This window comes from Cervus elaphus, chromosome 7 (genome assembly GCF_910594005.1).
Source record: "Cervus elaphus chromosome 7, mCerEla1.1, whole genome shotgun sequence".
NCBI classification, from domain to species: domain Eukaryota; kingdom Metazoa; phylum Chordata; class Mammalia; order Artiodactyla; family Cervidae; genus Cervus; species Cervus elaphus.
Genome location: NC_057821.1, coordinates 11,134,091 through 11,155,627, shown reverse-complemented (window position 1 = coordinate 11,155,627; position 21,537 = coordinate 11,134,091). Strand labels below are relative to the sequence as shown.

The following is a 21,537-nucleotide window of genomic DNA, read 5'->3' as shown; positions in this document are numbered from 1 at the left end:
GGCATGGCAACCCACTCCAGTATTCTTGCCCTGAGACTGCCATGGACAGAGGAGCCTGGCGGGCTGCAGTCCGTGGGGTTGCACAGAGTCGGACCCGACTGAAGGGACTAAGCAGCAGCATGCTTGTGTTGCAGGTAGGAAGGTAGGAGAGGTGTATGCTCTCCTATGTGCGTGCACGCGCGCTCAGTTGTGTCTCACTCTTTTCGACCCCATGGATTATATGTAGCTTGCTAGGCTCCTCTGTCCGTGGAATTTTTCAGGCAAGTATGCAGGACCGGGTTGCCATTGTCTGCTGCAGGGGATCTTCCTGACCCAGGGATAGAACTCACGTCTCTTGAGTCCCCTGCATTGGCAGATGAATTCTTTACCACTGTGCCACCTGGGAAACTCATGTTCACATACTGTTTACCAAAAAGAGCTTGTCTGTCTTAGTCACATAATCCTAGGTTCCAACTTGCCTCTGACGTGGTTGTTGGGTGAACTTGGACAATTATCGTTTGACTTCCTTGAGTCTGAGCTGCCTTATCAGCTGATGGTGAGATTCTGATGATGAAACTGTACTTGCGTGCCTGGATCAGTGCTCAGCTAGAGTAAAGTGCTTTGGTGACTACTCCGTGTTCATGTTTTTCTTCCTTACCTTAAATCGGTTTACCTTTGACTCTTATGTAACGTTTACTACTGTTCATGTGTTGAGCTAATGTGCTTTTAACTCATCTGTTGGTATTTCTAATATGTACATGTATGAATCAAGTCTAGATTGGAGTAGAATTGCCAAAGATCAGGGATAGTTTGTTTAATTTGTGTACGTACTATCTGATAAATTTAGGCACTCAGATTTTTGTTTCATTGTTGCCAAACGCTTTTTTGAGGGGGATATAGTTGAACCCATAATATGGTTCCTTGATAGTTCTCTGCCACAGGAGCTCCTGCAATTATTCATTCCCCAAGGCAGAAAGAAGTAGAAGACTAAAGTTTGCATGTAAGTAAACTAGTTTCTAAGGTGCTTTTTCCAGTCAGCTTTTAGTTTGTCTTTGAAGCCAGAGCTAAATCATTTCTAAGACCCCAAGTACATCATCTTCAAATCAGTTCTTCCTCCTGACTTTTGTTTAATTTTTGGATCTTTCCAGGTGAAACTCTAGCATCTCTCACCTCTTTACTCAAATGTCACAACCTTATTTAAAATAATGTCAGCATACTCTTGTCTCTTTACCCTACTTAAGTTTTCTTTATAGCCCTTCTCATAGCCTGACATAATAGAACATGTATCTCCTTGAGAGACATTAAGAGAGAGGACTTTGATGGGAGTTCTGTCCTCCCCAGTTGAGCAGTTCACCAGCTGACACTCAGAAACCAGACAGCTCAGATAAACTGGGGCTCCTTTAGTCACCTTGTGCTAGCATGTAAACATAATAAAGGCCCAGAGATCTTTTTCCTCACAGCTGCATTCCCAGTGCCTAGGACGGAACGTGGCATACCTGTAGGCACTCAGTAAAAATAAGTTAAATGAACAAATGTCTGCTTGTTTCTTTTCCCTTATTTCTTTCATATATGTAATGCTAAAATGTATGCATCGGCCACTGATACAGGATAAAAAGAACCACTGTGTTCCTCAGGAGGTAGGTGTTTTTCTGCCCTCATTTTAGGTACTAGGCAACTGAAGCACAGAGAGCTTCTTGAATTAGCAGTTCACCCAAAGTTGTGGGGCTCTGGCAGACTATAGAACCAGGATCAAACCCAAGTCTCCTAACACCAAAGACCTTGACTGTGTCTCCTGCATCTTTGGTTTCCAGCCCTCATACACTTTTACCATCTTCCTGTCAGAAGAATTTTTCTAAAGCATCGTTTCTGCTGCTTAAGTTTCTTGATTTCCTTCCACATAAAACACTTCAATATTTGACATTTAATAACTCTTCACAGTCTGATTCCATTAGGTGATTGCTGGGGTTGGGGTGGGATGTAATGCTTTTCAGTTGAGTGATGAGTAACAGCTAAAAAGGGGAGAAGATACTTGCCTTGTATATGTACCTTTTGTAGGTATTTATATCCCATTTTACAGGTAATGAGCAAAATAAAGTCTGTCCTCATGAAACTTAAATTCTGGGAGTGTGTAGGAAAAAACATCAATCGCTGAAGAAAAATGAAGCGGGATAAGAGGGCAGGGGAGGGCATGCCCCTAACTACTGTTTTATGTAGGAGGGTCAAGGAAGTTTTCTGAAATGGCAACCCGTTAACATAGATCTAAAGAGATACATGGTCAATAAAGTGGGTTTGCAGGGGCAAAGCTGGACAGCGTAAAGATTATGTCAGACCTTGTATAAGCCATTATGAAAACGTCTATTTTGAGTGTAGTGGTTACCTAATACATAGTATGTTATTATATATTAGTGCTTTATTAAAGATTACCAGTTGTTTTTTGGTTTTGTTTTTTAAGTATAGTAAGTGCAAAATGCTCCCTGTAGAAGCCTAGGCTGCTGAGATTAAATTAAGAGATCACTCAGATTGCCATCTAGTGGCTGTTGAATCATAAATGTGGGTAAACCTTCCAGACAATAAGCAGGCTCTTAAGAAGTTTGTGCTGCCATCTTAGTCATATCAGTGCGAAATGTAGATGCCTGAGGGGAAAAAAACCTTTATATATGAACTGTTTGAGAGTAAGTCACAGATATTGTGTACCTCTATCCTCAAACACTTTATATAGCCCCTTTGAACAAAGACATTCATTTATATATTCACAATTTAATTATCAAAATAGGAAATAAAGTGTTAATACAGTATTTAATTTAGATCTTACTCAATTTTTGAATTTTTGTCAATTGTCTCAATGTCTTTTGTAGAAAAAAGGGTTTTTTTCTGGTGTAGTGTCTAACCCAGGGTCATGCACTGCACTTAGTTTTTGTGTCTCCTAAATCTACAGCAGTTCCTTGCCTGCCTTTGCGTTTCCCGACATTGGTGCTCTTTAAGAATATAGGCCATTTGTTTCTGGAATTTCTCTCAGTTTGCTTTTTTCTGTTTCCTTGTGATTCAGCTTATATGTGTTGGCATTGCCTAAGTGAAATGTATCTTCCTTGGTGCATCACATCAGGACACAATTGATACCTGTCTCAGTATTGGTGATGTTATCTTTGCTGAGTTAACATAGTGACTACCATGTTTCTTTACCATAAAATTGTGATTTTTTTTCCTCTTTGCAATTCATAGCTTATTTCTGGGGAGATATTTTGACCTGTATGTATAATTTTTTCCTTATCAAAATTTCACCATTTCAGCATTCATTATTGAGTCTCACCTAAAACAGTTATTGATACGATGGTTACAAAATGGTAATTACCTAACTTTACGATTTCCTTCTATGTAGTTAATTGGTCAGCATTGTGTTACTAGAAAACTTTCCCTTTGCACCATTCATTTATTTATCATTCTAGCTGTCGACATTAGCATAAATTTATGGGGTCTCTTTTATTCAGTAGAGTTTAATCAATTGCACTTGTTATTAGGATGCTCAAATTCTTTCATATTTGGCCATTGGGACCCCTTCACACTGACTTTTGGTTCTTTGACATGTCTCCTTTATTCTTTGAGCACTTCTGTACTTTCTGGTACAAGATAATTATGTTTATCTTGTGGTTTTTCTGCACCAACCCTGGAGTCAGTCATTTCTTTGAGGAGCCCTGGTTCTTGTTAGTGAAGACTGGTGTTTAGAAGCCAAGATTTGGGTATGATTTTAAGTAAACTTTTGAAGTATGATTTTAAAACTTTTATATCACAGTATGTTGGGATAGTAGGTTTCTGTGATATCACAGTGCTTTATTTCTGATGAAAAACCTAGGTGGCAGAAGCTGTAATAATTCTTGGGCCCATTGTTTGACATTGCTCCAGTAACCTACTTTAGTGTAAGGCAATGATTTTTAATGTTGTAATTGAAGCTCCATATTTCCATTTTGAAATAATACCACTGTACACTGTGTAAGTAATCTAAAGTACTGAATGCATGAAGACATGTAAATTTCCTATCCCTGTAATAATATTCTGTAAAGCCAATTCCAAACTTTATGGCGAGCATAATCTAAAAAAATTTCCAGAGAAGTGTATTTCATTTTGAGACTTTTTTGTTATATGGTGTGAGAAAATGTTCTAATTTGATTTTTTTACATGTAGCTGTCCAGTTTTTCCAGCACCACTTTTTTTAATTGACCCATGCCCCTTAGCATACACATAGGCTATTATTTCTCTTATTTTTATATGTATATAATTTTATTTGTTTATTTTTTGACTGTGCTGGATCTTTGTTGCTGGGTGGGCTTTTCTCCAGTTGTGGTGAGGGGGCTGCTCTGCAGTTGGAGTGTGCAGGCTCTTGATGTGGTGGCTTTTCTTGTTGCAGAGCATGGGCTCTAGGGCACATGGGCTTCAGTAGTTCTGGCATGTGGGCTCAGTAGTTGTGGCTCCCAGGCTCTAGAGCACCAGCTCAGTAGTTGGGGTGTGTGGGCTTAGTTGCTCTGCAGCATCTGATATCTTCCAAGATCAGGGATAAACCCATGTTTCTGGTGTTGGCAGGCAGATTCTGTACCACAGAGCCACCAGAGTAGCCCCAGCACCACCCATTGAAGAGCCTGTCTTTTCCCCATTGTATATTCTTGCCTCCTTGGCCATAGGTTAATTATGTAAGTGCATGAGTTTATTTCTGGGCTCCCAATTCTGTTCCATTTGTCTGTGTCTCCATTTTTGTGCCATTACTGTACTGTTTTGATAATTGTAGCTTTGTAGTATAATTTAAAATCAGGGCACCTGATACCTCCTGCTCTTTCATTCTTTCTCAAGATCGTTTTGGCTCTTCAGAATCTTTTGTGTTCCCATACAGACTTTAGAATTACTAGTTCTATGGAAAATGCTATTGGTATTTTTAATAGGAATTGCATTGAATCTATAGATTACCTTGAGTAGCATGGTCATTTTAACAGTATTAATTCTTCCAGTTTGTGAACACAACTAGTTTTCCCATCTGTGTTGTCTTCAATTTCTTTCATTTGTGTATTATAATTTTCTGAGTACAGATCTTTTTCTTTAGTTAGATTTATTCCTAAGTATTTTATTCTTTTAGATGTGATGGTAATTTGGATTGTTTTTAAATTTCTCTGGTAGTTTTTATTAGTGTATAGAAATGCAACAAAGTTTTGTGTATTAATTTTGTATTCTGCAATTTTACCTATGCATTGATGACATCCACTAGTATTTGGGTGTTATCTTTAGGATTTTCTATGAATTGCATCATGTTATCTGGAAACAATGACAGTTTTACTTCTTCCTTTTCAATTTGGACTCCTTTTATTTATTAGTCCTAAGACAGTCTGATGTTCGTGAGTGACATTGTACAGGAGACAGAGATCAAGACTATCCCCATGGAAAAGAAATGCAAAAAGGCAAAGTGGTTGTCTGAGGAGGCCTTACAAATAGCTGTGAAAAGAAGAGACGCAAAAAGCAAAGGAGAAAAGGAAAGATATTCCCATTTGAATGCAGAGTTCCAAAGAATAGCCAGGAGAGATAAGAAAGCCTTCCTCAGCGATTAATGCAAAGAAATAGAGGAAAACAACAGAACGGGAAAGACTAGAGATCTCTTCAAGAAAATTAGAGATACCAAGGGAACATTTCAGGCAAAGATGAGTTTGATAAAGGACAGAAACGGTATGGACCTAACAGAAGCAGAAGATATTAAGAAGAGATGGCAAGACTACACAGAAGAACTGTACAAAAAAGATCTTCATGAGCCAGATAATCACAATGGTGTGATCACTCACCTAGAACCAGACATCCTGGAATGTGAAGTCAAGTGGGCCTTAGAAAGCATCACTACGAACAAAGCTAGTGGATGTGATGGAATTCCAGTTGAGCTATTTCAAATCCTGAAAGATGATGCTGTGAATGTGCTACACTTCAATATGCCAGCAAATTTGGAAAACTCAGCAGTGGCCACAGGACTGGAAAAGGTCAGTTTTCATTCCAGTCCCTAAGAAAGTCAATCCCAAAGAATGCTCAAACTACCGCACAATTGCACTCATCTCACACGCTAGTAAAGTAATGCTCAAAATTCTCCAAGCCAGGCTTCAGCAATACGTGAACCGTGAACTTCCAGACATTCAAGCTGGTTTAGAAAAGGCAGAGGAACCAGAGATCAAATTGCCAACATCTGCTGGATCATCGAAAAAGCAAGAGAGTTCCAGAAAAGCATCTATTTCTGCTTTATTGACTACGCCAAAGCCTTCGACTGTGTGGATCTCAATAAACTGTGGAAAATTCTACAAGAGATGGGAATACCAGACCACCTGACCTGCCTCGTGAGAAACCTGTATGCAGGTCAAGAAGCAACAGTTAGAACTGGACATGGAACAACAGACTGGTTCCAAATAGGAAAAGGAGTACGTCAAGGCTATATATTGTCACCCTGCTTATTTAACTTCTATGCAGAGTACATCATGAGAAACGCTGGGCTGGATGAAGCACAAGCTGGAATCAAGATTGCTATGAGAAATATCAATAACCTCAGATATGCAGATGATACCACCCTTATGGCAGAAAGTGAAGAGGAACTAAAAACCTCTTGATGAAAGTGAAAGATGAGAGTGAAAAAGGTGGCTTAAAGCTTAACATTCAGAAAACTAAGATCATGGCATCTGGTCCCATCACCTCATGGGAAATAGATGGGGAGACAGTGGAAACAGTGTCAGACTTTACTGGGGCTCCAAAATCAGTGTAGATGGTGATTGCAGCCATGAAATTAAAAGACGCTTACTCCTTGGAAGGAAAGTTATGACCAACCTAGATAGCATATTAAAAAGTAAAGACATTACTTTGCCAACAAAGGTCCGTCTGGTCAAGGCTATGGTTTTTCCAGTGGTTGTGTATGGATGTGAGAGTTGGACTGTGAAGAAAGCTGAGTACCGAAAAATTGATGCTTTTGAACTGTGATGTTGGAGAAGACTCTTGAGAGTCCCTTGGACTGCAAGGAGATCCACCCAGTCCATCCTAAAGGAGATCAGTCCTGCATGTTCATTGGAAGGACTGATGTTGAAGCTGAAACTCTAATACTTTGGCCACCTGATGCGACGAGTTGACTCATTGGAAAAGACCCTGATTCTGAGAGGGATTGGGGGCAGGAGGAGAAGGGGACGACAGAGGATGAGATGGCTGGATGGCATCACCGACTCGATGGACATGAGTTTGAGTAAACTCCAAGAGTTGGTGATAGACAGGGAGGCCTGGTATGCTGTGATCATGGGGTCGCAAAGAGTCGGACACGACTGAGCGACTGAACTGAACTGAATGGGTTCTTGATGGAGTTTTTAGATTTCTAGATGTAGTGTCATGTCATCTGCAAATAGTAACAGTTACACACTTTTTCCTTTCTAAATTGAATGCCTCTTATTTCTCTTTCTTGCCTAATTGTGCTGGCTGGGACTTCAGTCCTACATTGAATACAAGTGGTGAGAGGTGGGCATCCTTGTCTTGTTCCTGATCTTAGAGGAAAAGCTTGCAGCTTTTTACCATTGAGCATGATGGTCATTGTGGGCTTGTCACATCTGGCCTTAGTGATACTGAGATATGTTTCCCCTATAGCCGCTTTGTTGAGAGTTTTTAATTATAAATGGATGCTGAATTTTGTCAAATGCTCTTTCTGCATCTATTAAGAAGATCATGTGATTTTTATCCTTCATTTTTTAATGTGGTATATCACGTTGACTGATTTGCAGATATTGAACCATTCTTCATCCTTGGAGTAAACCTTACTTGATCATGATACATGATATTTTTAATGTATTATTTAATTTGGTTTAGTAATGTTTTGTTGAGGATTTTTGCATGTATATTCATCAGTGATACTGGCCTGTAATTTTCTTTTCTTGTGGCATACTTGTCTAGTTTTGGGATTGGGGCAATGCTGTCCTCAAAATGAATTTGGAAGAGTTCCCTTCTCTACTGTTTTTTTGGATGAGTTTGTGAAGGATTGGTATTAATTCTTATTTGAATATTTATTAGAATTCACCAGTGAAGCTGACTGATCCTGGACTTTGGTTGTTAAGAGGTTTTTGGCTGCTGATTTAATCCTTACTAGTAATCAGTCTGTGTTCAGATTTTGTATTTCACCATGATTCAGTATTGGTAAGTTGTATGATTCTAGAAATTTATCCATTTCTTATAGGTTGTCAAATTTGTTGGCATGTAATTGTTTATAATATCAGTTATGATCCTTTGTTGCATCAGCTATAACATCTTCTCTTTCATTTCTGATTTTGAGTCTTCTCTTTTTTTCTTGGTGAGTCTAGCTAAAGGTTTGTCAGTTTTGTTTACCTTTTCAAAGAACTGGCTCTTAGTTCCATTGATCTTCTCTTGTCTTTTCAATCTATTTCATTTATTTCTGCTCTTATCATTATTTACTTTCTTCTAGTAATTTTGGCCTTTGTTTGTTCTTTTTCTAGCTCCTTGAGGTGGAAAGGTAGGATGTTTACTTGAGACTTATTTCTTCAGGTAGGCATTTATCACTCTGAACTTCCCTCTTGGAATTGCTTTTACTTCATCCCACAAATTTTGGTATGTTACTCTTCCATTTTCTTTTGTCTCAAGTTATTTATTTTTCTTTTGATTTTTTCTGAAGAAGAAACAGCTCATTTGTTGTTCAGTAGCATATTGGTTTTTGTTTTTAATTTATTTTTGGTTTCACTGGGTGTTCATAGTAGTGCATGGGCTTCTCATTTCTGGGGCTTCTCTTGTGTGGAGCACGGGCTCTAGGCACACGGGCGTCAGTGGTCACCGCATGTGCACTCAGTAGTTGGGGCTCGCAGGTCTGGTTGCTCCTTGTTATGTGGGATCTTCCTGGACCAGGGATTGAACCCATGTTCCCTGCATTGGCAGGTGGATTTTTATCCTCTGTACCACCAGGAAAGTCCAGCATGTTGTTTTATCTCCACATATTTGTGAAATTTCAGTTTTCTCTATGTACGTAATTTTTAGTTTCATATCATATGGTCAGAAAAGATGCCTGATATAATTTCAATCCTCTTAAATTTATTAAGACTTATTTTGTGGCCTAACACATGATCTGTCTTGGAAAATCTTCCATGTATACTTTAGAAGAATGTGTTTTCTGTTGGTTTGGGTGGAATGTATCTGTTACGTCCCTCTGGTCTAATGTATCATTTAGTGATTATTTTTCCTAATTGATTATCTGGATGGTGTCTCCATTGACTTTAATGGGTTACTAAAATCCCCTACTATTATTGTATTGCTGTCTGTTTCTTTAATAATGTGTCGGCTTTATGTATTTAGGTGTTCCTGTGTTGTGCATGCATGCATGCTGCAAGTTTAGTTGCTCAGTCATGCTGACTCTTTATGACCCTTTGAACTGCAGCCTGTCAGGCTCCTCTGTCCATGGAATTGTTCAGGCAAGAATACTGGAATGGGTTGCCATTTCCTTTTCTAGAGGATCTTCCTAACCCAGGGATTGAATGCATGTCTCCTCTGTCTCCTTTATTTCAGGCAGATTCTTTACCCACTTAGCCATCGAGGAAGCCTGTTGGGTGCATAAATACTTAAAGATATTATATTTCATATTGGATTGTCTTCTTTCTCATTATGTAATACCCATATTTGTCTGTTTAATACAGTCTTAGGTTTAAAGCCTCTTCTGTCTGATACAGTTATAGCTACTTCAGCTTTATTTTGGTTTCCATTTGGATGGAATATCTTTCCCTTTACTTTCAGTCTGTATGTATTGTTTCATCTGAAGTGAGTCGAGTTACTTGTAGATGGGTCTTGTTTTTTCCTTTTTTTTAATTTTTAAATCTACTCAGCCATTCTGTTGACTTTTGATGGGAACATTTCGTCTGTTTGCATTTAAAGTAATTATTGGTAAGTATGTGCTTATTGCCATTTTGTTAATTGTTTACTGGCTGTTTTTGTAGTTCCTCTATTTCTTTTCTTGTGCTCTTCCTTATTTACATTCTTTTCTCTTTATCTTTTTTAATTTTCTCGGTTTTGCTTTGTGGTTACTGTGAGGCTTACATATGTAACAGTCTATTTTATAAAGTTAATAGCAACTAAGTTTGATCCTGTTCTGAAGCTCAGAGTCTTTATTCTTTCCTTTCCTTCCCTCATGTTGTTTTTGATCTTGCATTTTGCTTGTGTATCCCTTAATTATTGTTACCATAATTATTTTTACAACTTTTGTCTTTTAACCCTCATACTATTAATAGCTATAATAGTGATTAGTCCACTTTATTTTTACTTTCCCAGTGAAATTTCTTCTTTCATGTATTTTCTTATTACCACTCTTTCTTTCCACTCTTTCTTTCCAGCTTAAAGAAATCCCTTTAACATTTCTTGTTAAGGCCATTTTGGGAGTGGTGAACAATTTTAGATTTTGTTTGTCTGGAAGACCCTTATCTCCTTGAATTCTGAATCACTTTCCTAGGTAGAGTATTCTTGGTTAGAAGGTTTTGTCCTTTTGTTTTTTCCTTTAGCAGTTTGAATATATTAGCCATTTCCTTCTAACCTGCAGTTTTTTGAAGAATCCACTGATAATGTCATGGGGGTTCCCTTGCCACATAACAAGGTATATTTTTCTTGCTGCCTTTAGTATTTTCTCCTTGTCCTTAACTTTCGAGATTTTACCTATAATATGTTTTGGTGTGCATCTCTTTGGGTCTGTCTTCTTTGGAACCTTCTGGGATTCCTGGATCTGGATGTCTGCTGTGTGGAGTGTCAACTTTATTATACAAACTTTCAGTTAAGCTCCCTCTTTACCATCCCTCTTCTCAACCTGCGTTCCTGTCCCCCTTCTCCGCTTTAGGTCACCTTACACTTTTTTCCCCCTAGATTGCCAGAGCATTGCTCTCTCTCCCTGTCTCTACATTGTAGTAGTTTATTTTAGTTTTATTGGCTTTGAGTGAAGAGATGATATAAATGTAATCGTGCAGTCTATTATAGTCTGTTTCTAGCTTTTTGCTGTAATAAATGCTGTGATAGCCATTGTTACACCTAAATCTTTGTGAATGTGTTCATTTTTCTATAATAAAATTCTTTGCTTTACAATAATTGCGGCTTCACAGGAGGTCGCAAAGACAGGAGAGGAGGCCCCAGGGAGCCTCGTCCAGCCTCATGGCTGCTGCTTGACGTGGGAGAGATTGCCTGTGTGCGCTTGGCTTAACTGTTACGGTGAATATAAGTGAGATCGTTCGAAATGATTGTGACTATTACCTGATGATGCAAATGACCTATCTAGAATGCTGCTTGTTTTAAGTGACCAAATTCAAACTCACTTCCCAGGCTGTATCTAGAGGAGTTAATGGGGCTTCCCTGATGACTCAGCGGTAAAGAATCCACCTGCAATGCAGGAAGCATGGGTTCGATCCCTGGGTTGGAAAGATTCCCTGGGGAAGGAAATGGCAACCTACTCCAGTATTCTTGCCTGGAAAATTCCATGGACAGAGGAGCCTGGTGGGCTACAGTCCATGGGGTCGCAAAAGAGTAAGACACGACTTAACAACTAAACAAAGAGGGGTAAATCTGTGAGGCTGGACTCTGACTATATCTCCATGGAGTTGCCTGTTTTTCTCCACTCCGAGCCAGTAAATGGCTTAGCTTAGTTTCTCTGTATTTTAACATCATTCTCAGACATTTGCCTCCTATTTGGTGGTAGTACTCCCCTCTGACAATTCTTTGGTTCTTATTGCTTAAGATTTCAGACGTAGAGCTTTCAACATCCATTCTTTCCTTCCCAGAAGATTTCTAGATCTTGCAAGGGAGGTGTTTACCCATGGGAAACAAGGGTAGTTAGGGCTAGGTGATTGGCAGCCTTGCCAAGTTATGGAGGGTTATTTCCTAAAAGTAAATGATACCAGACAGAAGAGGCAGCTGAGCATGAGAGAAGTCTAGTCTCCATGCACTCTTCCCAACCTAACAGTAAGTTGTATTTTTTTTTTAATTTTGCCTATTTTTGAAATGATTTGGCTATTTCCTGAGTAATTCTCATAGGAAAAGATGCCAACAATTCAGAATTGTACTATATAAGACAAAATTTTTAATTTCTTCACTCTTTCCAAGAGGAGAACCAACCCTGTTAACAATTGTCTGTATCCTTGCAGTTCTTAGTTTGTATACTAATATATGTACCTGTATACATTTTTTAAAAAATTAAAGCACACACACATACATATATTATCTAGTTACTTGCCTTTTTCATCATAATGGTGTGTCTTAACTTTCCTTGAATAGTACCGCTCCAGTTACATGAATGTGCTGTAAATTACTTAATTGCTAATATTGATTACTAATTATATTCATTTTTTTTTTTCATTTTTTTCATTTATTTTACACTAACAATAAAGTGATGACTTTTTTTGCTTTAATCTTTATTTCCTGCTTAGTTAAAAGATCTAGGAGTCTAGATATTGTTGTGACATCACAGCATCATTCTGTTACATGTTCTCTCATAATGTTTTGGGATTGGTTTTTTCCTGTTGATTTTTTTGTCCCCAAATTGTGGTAAAATACACAAAACAAAATCTACCACCTTAACCATTTTAACTGTTCAGTTCAATCATGTTAAATACATTCACACTTTTGTACAACTATTACCACTGTCCATCCCCATAACACTTCTCATCTCATAGAAGCGAAACTCTGTATCTGTTAAAACATTTTGAGTCTTTGCTTTCAACTCTTTAGGTATATACCCAGAGTAGAATTGTTGAATTATATAGTGATTCTGTTTTTAATCTGGGAGGGGGGGCGACCCACCATACTGCTTTTCATAGCACCTGCACCATTTTTACTCTCTCAGCAGCAAAGCACAAAGGTTCTAGTTTCTCCATACTCCTGTCAGCATAGCTATTTTTAAATATGTACCTGTACTTTAAAATGCATTAATAATAAGTAATATATATTAATCACTACCTCTGTACAAGGTGACTCAGTGGTCGAGAATCCACCTGCCAATGCAGGAGACATGGGTTTGATCCCTGACTCTTGAAGATCCCCTGGAGGAGAAAATGGCAACCTGCTCCAGTATTCTTGCCTGAAAAATCCCATGGACAGATGAGTCTGGTGAGCTACAGTCCATAGGGTCACAAAGAGTTAGATATGACTGAGCACACACACATACATAATAAGATTATGCTAATTATTAAATGTCAAGTTCTCACAGCAGCTAGTATCCTCATTCTGTAGATGAGTTGCTTGTGACTGCTTTGGATGTCAGGGTTTCTGCTTTGAATGTCAGTTTATGCTAGTACTCTCAAATTAACTGGAGAGCTTTTCTAGCTCTTAGAGATACACTGGTACACTTTATTTTAAAAGAATTTTAATAAAAAAGAACTACTCAATTAACTCTTCATTGAAAATGTAGTAGCACTTGACCTTACTGTCTGGACTTGTTGATTTTTAGTAGCTCTTCAATTTTTTAATCTACATGATTGTTATATCCATGTAGGTTTTTTTTTTTTTTAGTAAAACTGAGTATATCATAGATTTTAACATGTAATGCACTCATATCTAAATACTTTGAAATTTTATATTTCATTTCCTTTTTAAATCAAGATCTACCAAGATATTTTCATTTTATTCTATAGTATGCCAGTTTTCTTAAATGGATATAAAGTTATGTATATGAATGTATCAATTTAGATCAAGCTTGTTTGTTATTTAAATTCTCTGTGTACACTTTTCATTTATTTGAATTTTTTATTCTCCATTAAAAAAAAAACTATAGAAAATTTTTTTGTAGGTACATTTTTTTTCCCATGAATTAGGCATGCAATTGAATCTCTCCCCATTGCCGCCATTTGTATTTTGTTATGAAAACATGATTAACCTCAGGCAGTATGAAGGCACTTTTTGGGGTAGTTTGATGGGTAAGGTCAATAAGATTTCCAAATGTATAATAATGATTTAGCCAAATGTCATTAAGCCAGCCATGTGTTGGAGTCATACTTAAAGCAATCAGAGCCAATATTTTTTAAATAAAATATTTGAACTATAAACAAAAATAAAATAACAAATAACAGTAGCGCCTACTCAGCCTAAGAAAATCTCATTGCCTTATATGATGCCGTGTGTACTCCTCCTTGATCATTTCTCTATATTAATAGTTCGTTCACTTGTGGAATTAATAGCTATCCTGAATTTGTCTTGTATTTCTTTTGTGTTGTTACTTTATTCATTCTTTTTACTCAGCTTTTTAAAAACTGAAATGTGATTGGCATATAATATTGTATAAGTTTAATGTGTACAACATATTTGATGAATTTATATTGCATTATGATTGACATTGTAGTGTTAACTAATAACTCTGTTATATCTTATTATTTCTTCCAGTGGTGGGAACAGTTAAGATCTAGCCTCTTAGAAAGTTTGATGTTTGTAATATAGTTTTATTGTCTATAATTACCATACTGTGTGTCAGAGTTCCAGCAATTCTTTAGGGACTAGTTGCAGTTGTGCAATTATTTATATTTTAACTACACATTGGCTGTTTTGTGTGTTTTTAAACTTTGAAGGTGGGATACATTGTATATATTCTCCAGCTTGCTATTTGCACTCCATCTTATGTTTGTGCAGTTCATTCATGCTGATGGATGTAACTTCTTCATTTTTACTGTTGGATATATTTTATTAAAATACTATAACTTACCTGTCTCTCCTCTTGATGGACATTTAGTTGTTTCCTGCTTTTCATTATTCCAGACAGTGCTACTGTGAACAAGTAATGAAGTACTGATAACACCCTACAGCTTGGATAAACTTTAAAAACATGCTAAGTGAAAATAGTCACAAAAGACCACATAATATGTGATTTTCTATATCTGAAATATGCAGAATAGGCAAATTGATAGAGACATAAAGTAGACCAGTGTTTTCCAGAGTCTGGGGGAAGAGTGTAATAGTGAGTAACTGTTGATGGATTTAGGCTTTTTTTTGGAGGGAGGGGGATAAAAATGTCCTAAATTTAGATTGTAATGAGATTGCACAGCTCTGAATATACTTTAACTAGTGAAGTATACACTTTAGATTGGTGAACTTCTCACATGTGAATTATATCTTCTCTGGTGGCTCAGATGGTAAAGAATTTGCCTGCCATGTGGGAGACCCAGGTTCGATCCCTGGGTTGAGAAGATGCCCTGGAGAAGGAAATGGCAGCCCACTCCAGAACTCTTGCCTGGAGAATCCCGTGGACGAAGGAGCTTGGTGGGCTACAATCCATGGGGTCATAAAGAGTTGGACACAACTGAGCTACTAACACCTACACAAAGAAGTTAAAAGTAACTCCCAGGAAAGTGTTTTCAAATCCAACCCACGAGTAGGTTATAAACCAATTTAGTGAGTCAGAGTGGACTTAACAGTTTCTTTGGTTTTACTTTTTGTTTTGAACTACAGGAATTTCTTCATCATTTCTTCTTTAGAAAATGTAGGAGTGGGGAGTTTGTGTGGCTAATTTGAATATATGAATTCATGAAATGTGTAAGTGAAAATTCATAAATAACATTCTTTATGATGGTTATGAATATATAGTGTTTGACTACAAAAGACTCAGTAAATTTTTTTTAGTACTTTGGTTTTGCTATTGAGTGATTAGTGATGATTATACCAGAAATGGAATCTTGAGTTGAAAGGATCCTTTGAAATCGGAGAAGACATTCTGACTTGGCTTTTATTACCTCTCCATTCACACTCCAGACTTTGTGTCAGAACAAGCTTGGAAGTATAAGAAGAGCAAAACTGTCAAGCTTTTCCACTGCTTTCTGCTTTCTTCCCAGATTTTTGCCTTGATTCTGTTCTATACCACAGCCAAGTGTATTCCTATTTCTAATATTACTGGTGTTTTAATTGGGTTATAAGTTAGACTTCTTTGGAAGCACACTGCTATTAAATTTTGATCTGTTGTTCATTTCAGTTTATATTGGAGATTTTGTAGATGTACTGGGTTAAATTTTGTATGCTTTGAGAGCTTTAAACTACTGATAACTGGTTTTTCTTCTAAATATAGATAGCATATACTTGTGACATGAAATATTGGTAGGTATCATAAGTTTTAAAGCACAGACTGAAACTATTTTAGACTCCCTTTTCTAGGAAGACTGGTTTTTAGTTTCAAGTGTTAATAAGCTGAAATTCTTTCTGTAGTATTTCTTCAGAAATTTTATACTGTTATAACAACCATCAATCAAAGTTAACAGTGATATTGAGCTCTTTAATCATGTTATCATCACTATCTAGTAGTAACTGTCTCTTGTCTCAAATTTTTTTTCTTTTTTGGGTTTTTGTCTTTTTCTGGCAGAGGCTTTTATGCAGTTGTCTGATGTTCATTGACTGACATCGTGTATAAAAGCATGGCTTAGTAAAACATGGGTAGTTTGAGAAAGCCAGGGATCTAAAGGAAACTTAGAGACTATAAATCCTATCCTAAAGATAAATGAAGGCGGTACATCATTGAAACAATGCAGGAGTCTGTAGAAAAGGAACATTCAAGAGGAAAAAAAAGTGGGAATTTCATGTCTGTTTTTCACAACTTAATATTTCGCTGCTTTTCAAAAATTTCTCAATTATAGTTCTTAAAATAAAAATTGTAAGACAACAAGTTTGAAATCAGAGAATTTGTTTTAGATCCCTGTCTTAATAAATTTGGAAATGTTAATTCAGACTCATTATTCTCACTTAGGAAAGTAGGCCAGGTAAGTTTCCCAAAGACAAGCTTTCACTAAGAATTGAATCATGCAGTTTTGTAACTACTTTTGTATCCCCTGAGGGACAGAAAGTAGGAAGAGTTGAGGCAGGTTGGAATGGCCACTGAAAATCCAAATCTAGTCATGCTTGCCAATGTAGCAGCAGCCCATTAATTTTGCTATTAAATTTTTTTCTGCAATTGAATCTTTTGAAAAAAACAGTCTGATGAAAAAGGTTTGAAAATTCAAATAAAATACTGGGAAATGGGAATTAAAATTCCCTTTTCTGCAACTGCTGAAAAGAGTGATGTGGACACTGCTTCTTTTGCTCAAAGCTTTATGAAGCAGGCAGCTTTTAAGTATCAGAGCCTGAATGCAAATCCAAGTCTTTCTGCCTCCTGAACTACTTACTCAGTGCTCAAAAGTTTCAATATAACTAATTGATGGCATGTAGAGAAAGGAATCAGTTTCAAATGTTTAGCACATTAGAAAATAACATTTTAACCTGTCAAATAAACTGAGTTTTTTAAACTTAGCAATACTTGAATACTTGGAGCCCATATGTGGCTGGAGATGTAATTCATTACAGCTCTTTCAGAAAAGTCATACTATATTAAAAACCATTTGTGGGCACAGACTGAAAAGAAATAAGCCAAAGTGTTAGTATGTTCAGAGTAGAGATGTTTTAGAACAAAATAATTATTTTTAGAATTTCCTATATTTAACGTGTTATTTTTATAAACAGGAAAAATGTTTCTATCTTTATCTGGTAGTTTAAGGGAATAATTCTAAATACAGAATAAAAATTGTCTAAAAATACTCAATGGCTTTAATTTTTAGTACTGAAGAGTTAGAAACAAGTGTCCAGCTGAACAGAATGTACCAGAGTAGACAGTGATACCACCAAGGGAAGTAAGATTTAAGAGCTTGTGGAGGAATGAGGGGGGAAGTTAACAATATAATAGGAAAAGCAGGGTACAAATTTGTTTATAAAGTATGTATGTTTATAAAAATAACAGCAAATAACTGGAGGAAGGTCTAGTAGTTTTACCAGCAGTTTTGTTTGAATATTGAGATTCAAGTAATTTTTCCCCTTTGTACTTTTACATATTTTCCAGATTTTGTTTAATCATGTACTGACGTTTTAAAACTAGGCTTTTCCTAACACGAGGTGAAGTGATAGGTAATGTTTTCCTAGGCTGGCATTGTGTAACATTCTGTTTGTGTTATCTGTTCATGGGTCCTGTTTTCTTCTGCTCACATGGAATGAATATGTTTGTATTATTTCTTAGATCTGAAACTCAGCCCCGAGGCTCTGCTCCGCACTCTGAGAGTGACCCACCCGAGCAGGAAGAGGAGATCCTGGGATCTGATGATGATGAGCAGGAAGATCCCAATGATTACTGCAAAGGTAAGGTTTTCTGTGAGGAGATACCAAGTAAGATGTAATTCATGTGTACACTCTTTCATTTGAATATTTGATCTGTCAGCATAAACGGTATTAATGCTTTCTGCTTATTGCATCCTTTTTTCTAAGTATAGGAATTAGTATTTCCTTTTAGTTTGACTTAATTAAAGCTTTGTTTAAATTAAATGTATCTACTCCTTCTTTCCTTAAAAAATGATAGTGCATATTTTCCTTATAAAATTTCAGAAATATATTAAACAAAAAGAAAACAAAAGTCATTTATAATGCTGTCATCCAGAAGTGAACAGTGATAACATTTGGTATATAGACTTTTGAAAAACATATTTTCACTACTCTTTTCTCAAAGTGATGATTGCTAAGCTACATTATATTAGACATATGGATACTTAAAAACTGTGGCGTAAGATTGCCTGATATATTTTGTTTCTTTTACAAAACGTTCCAGGATTCTTGGGTAGGATCGGATCTTATAACAGAATGTTATCTTACCATCAAGGAGAACTTGGTTCTTCTCAGCAGGCAGAGATAGATGTTTAAATCCTTTGATTCCTGCCACTGTTGTCAGTCTTTTCTGGTTTTCTGGTTTCTGTTTGCTGTGTTTTGGAAAAGTAATTTTTTTTTTCAAGTTAACATGAGCTCAATAATACTGTGTTGCTGACTTGATTTAAAATTTTCTTTTGTTGAATTGATTGTATTAAAAGAAACCATTTTTATTTGCTGAAGATGTATACATGTTGGAAAATGTGAGTCTTTGGTTTTTTTTCCTACTTAAGTGATTATTTCCCTCTATTGTTTCTTCCAGGAGGTTATCATCTTGTGAAAATTGGAGATCTGTTCAATGGGAGATATCATGTGATCCGAAAGTTGGGCTGGGGACACTTTTCAACTGTGTGGTTATCATGGGATATTCAGTAAGTTTTAGTACAAGAGGATTAGGTGATTCCTAAATGTTTGTGTTTAATTTTCCGCTTTTAGTCTAGCTCTAGACTGATTTCTTAATAAAAATCTTACAGTTAATAATCTTTATGTTCTCGGGCAAATGACTTTCCTCTGGTAAAGCAGCACCTTAGAGGAGACACAAGATTGATTGAATTTTTATCAGTAAGGCTCCTGAAACTCCCAAATTAAAAACATTACGGATACTCAAAGATAGTATAGTATGTTAGTTCATAGTTTTTCCCACTGGAGTAGAGCTAAATTTTTAGATGGTGTCCTAGACCAACCTGTGTGAAATTATTTTCTTGTGTTTTGTTTCTATAACAGATTTGCTCAGCCATACAGTCTAAAACCGCTACGTAAAAATCACAGGCAGTTAACACTGGATGTTTACCTTAAAGTGTATCTTCTATCTTTGATGAGACAGCAATTGCTATCTATGCACTGTTTTTATCAGTTTTTCACCCAAGTACTTCTTCTGGCTTCTTAGAGGAAAGAATAATACTATAGCTTTTAACCTTTTAGGTTTTGCTATATAAGTATACAGAATACTTCTGATTTGGTGAAGTTTCCCCCATTATCTCCATTTCATGGTTTTACATGGGTTCATGGAGCATTCAGAAAGTAGATTTTAACTCAGAGAAAATGTTTGATGACTGACATTACCTAGGAACAGATTTTCTTCTTCGTATAAGTTAAATTTGGCCAGTTAATGCTATTAACAGGTACAGATGATCCCACAGAAGTAGTAGTTTGTGTTTGACCAGGGGAACATGAAATCAATATTTTTCTGTCACTGTCTCCCAGTTATGGTTAAATCTTAGCTTCCTAATGGAAAGCTAAGGCATTTGGTCTTAATTGCCTATGTTTGTTTCTTAGGGGAAAGAAGTTCGTGGCAATGAAAGTAGTTAAAAGTGCTGAACATTATACTGAAACTGCACTTGATGAAATCCGGTTGCTGAAATCAGTAAGTATTAGACTGTATGTGTGAGCTGCATTATAAATAAATAAAGTTTTATTAAAGTTAAGGCATACCAAGTATATACTTTTTGGCATGGCTAAGTTTTACTGTGAATTTCCGGTATCCTTAAAGAGGTAGAAGAAGACAGTATTTACACAGTCTGTGTATTTGGTAGGGAACTGGTAGAATATGCTGTGATGGCAACTCTCCCTATATATGCACACTGAAAAGAAACCTTGCAAATAAAAATGTTTTGAGCATGTTTTATGTGCCAGATAACACAATGTTTTTCTTTCCTGTCATGGTTAAAAGAAAAGGAGTGAATAAATATATAACTTCTATTTTGTTTTAAAATCTTTAAAAATATTTAATAAATAAGCACTATAGTTATTAATTCCCTTATGTTACCTGGAAACTTAGGTAAATATTTTCAAAACTTATTTTTAGTTTTCTTAAAAATTAGGAAATGTCAGTGAGGTAGAAGAAGCTTGAATCCCAAGTGAGAAGACATGAGTTTTTAGGACCAGCTCTATCTGAATATATCCTCAACTTTATTTCCTCTGAGCCTTAGATTTTTCATTCAGAAAAGTGAGGATGCTAGACCAAGAGAGCTTCAGGGAAATACTTTCAATGTGCTTGTCTGTAACAAGATGAGCTCATGCCCCAAAGTAAATCAGGGTACTGCTTCGTTCCCTGAGAATGTTTTTCTGTGAAAAAAATGAAGACTGCATAAGCAGTATGGTTAGTGCTGCGGTTGATTGGCATCATGCAAAAGCTCCTGAATTCTTCCTGGCCTGGTAACTAGCAGTTAACTTGGGAGCAAGTAGCAAAATTTATAATTAGAACAGTGATTATATAATACAATCTTTGTTGATTGTATCTTCTTTTGTGAACTGTTGATGTTAAGTTCTTTGAGCTATTAAAATTTTGTGTCTGTCTTATAGATTTGTATGAGCTCTTTTCTGAAGTAATCCTTTGTTACATATGCTGCTGGTATCCCCTCCCTCACCATTTGGTTTATTTCTATGCTTTCCCTTTTTTTAAATATTGTCACCCCTATTATAGGTTCGTAATTCAGATCCTGATGATCCAAACAGAGAAATGGTTGTTCAACTACTAGATGACTTTAAAATATCAGGAGTTAACGGAACACGTATCCTTTTTAGAACCTATTTTGAAAACAAATCATGACATAACTTTATTTCAAAGAAAAGAATGAGATTTGCACTGGTCTCTTTTCTCAAACTATAATCAAAATGTTTTTTATTTTATTGTAAACTTTTGAACACATTGTGAATCATGTCTGTCTTTTGTATGTTGTGTTTTTAAAGCTATTGCTTTACACTTTTTCCTTTTTTCAGGCAAATTAAAACTGAAGTCAAAAGAAACTTTAAGAAGAAAGACTAGTAGTACTAAAACTAAGTAAAGTTTCTATTTTTTTACCAATTAACACAGATTTTAATGGAATTATTGAGAAATAGGTTAAATAAGAATTCAGTGCACTTTAT

At 36.3% G+C, this 21,537-nt stretch overlaps 1 protein-coding gene across 1 annotated transcript in view; it reads left to right on the top strand.

Moving 5' to 3' along the window:
- SRPK1 (SRSF protein kinase 1) overlaps nt 1–21,537 on the top strand; it is a 69,915-nt gene that overhangs the window by 11,545 nt on the left and 36,833 nt on the right. The window contains 4 exon segments of the mRNA XM_043907288.1: nt 17,996–18,114; nt 18,935–19,043; nt 19,948–20,035; nt 21,095–21,182. Of these exon segments, the coding sequence (XP_043763223.1) occupies nt 17,996–18,114; nt 18,935–19,043; nt 19,948–20,035; nt 21,095–21,182 (404 nt within the window).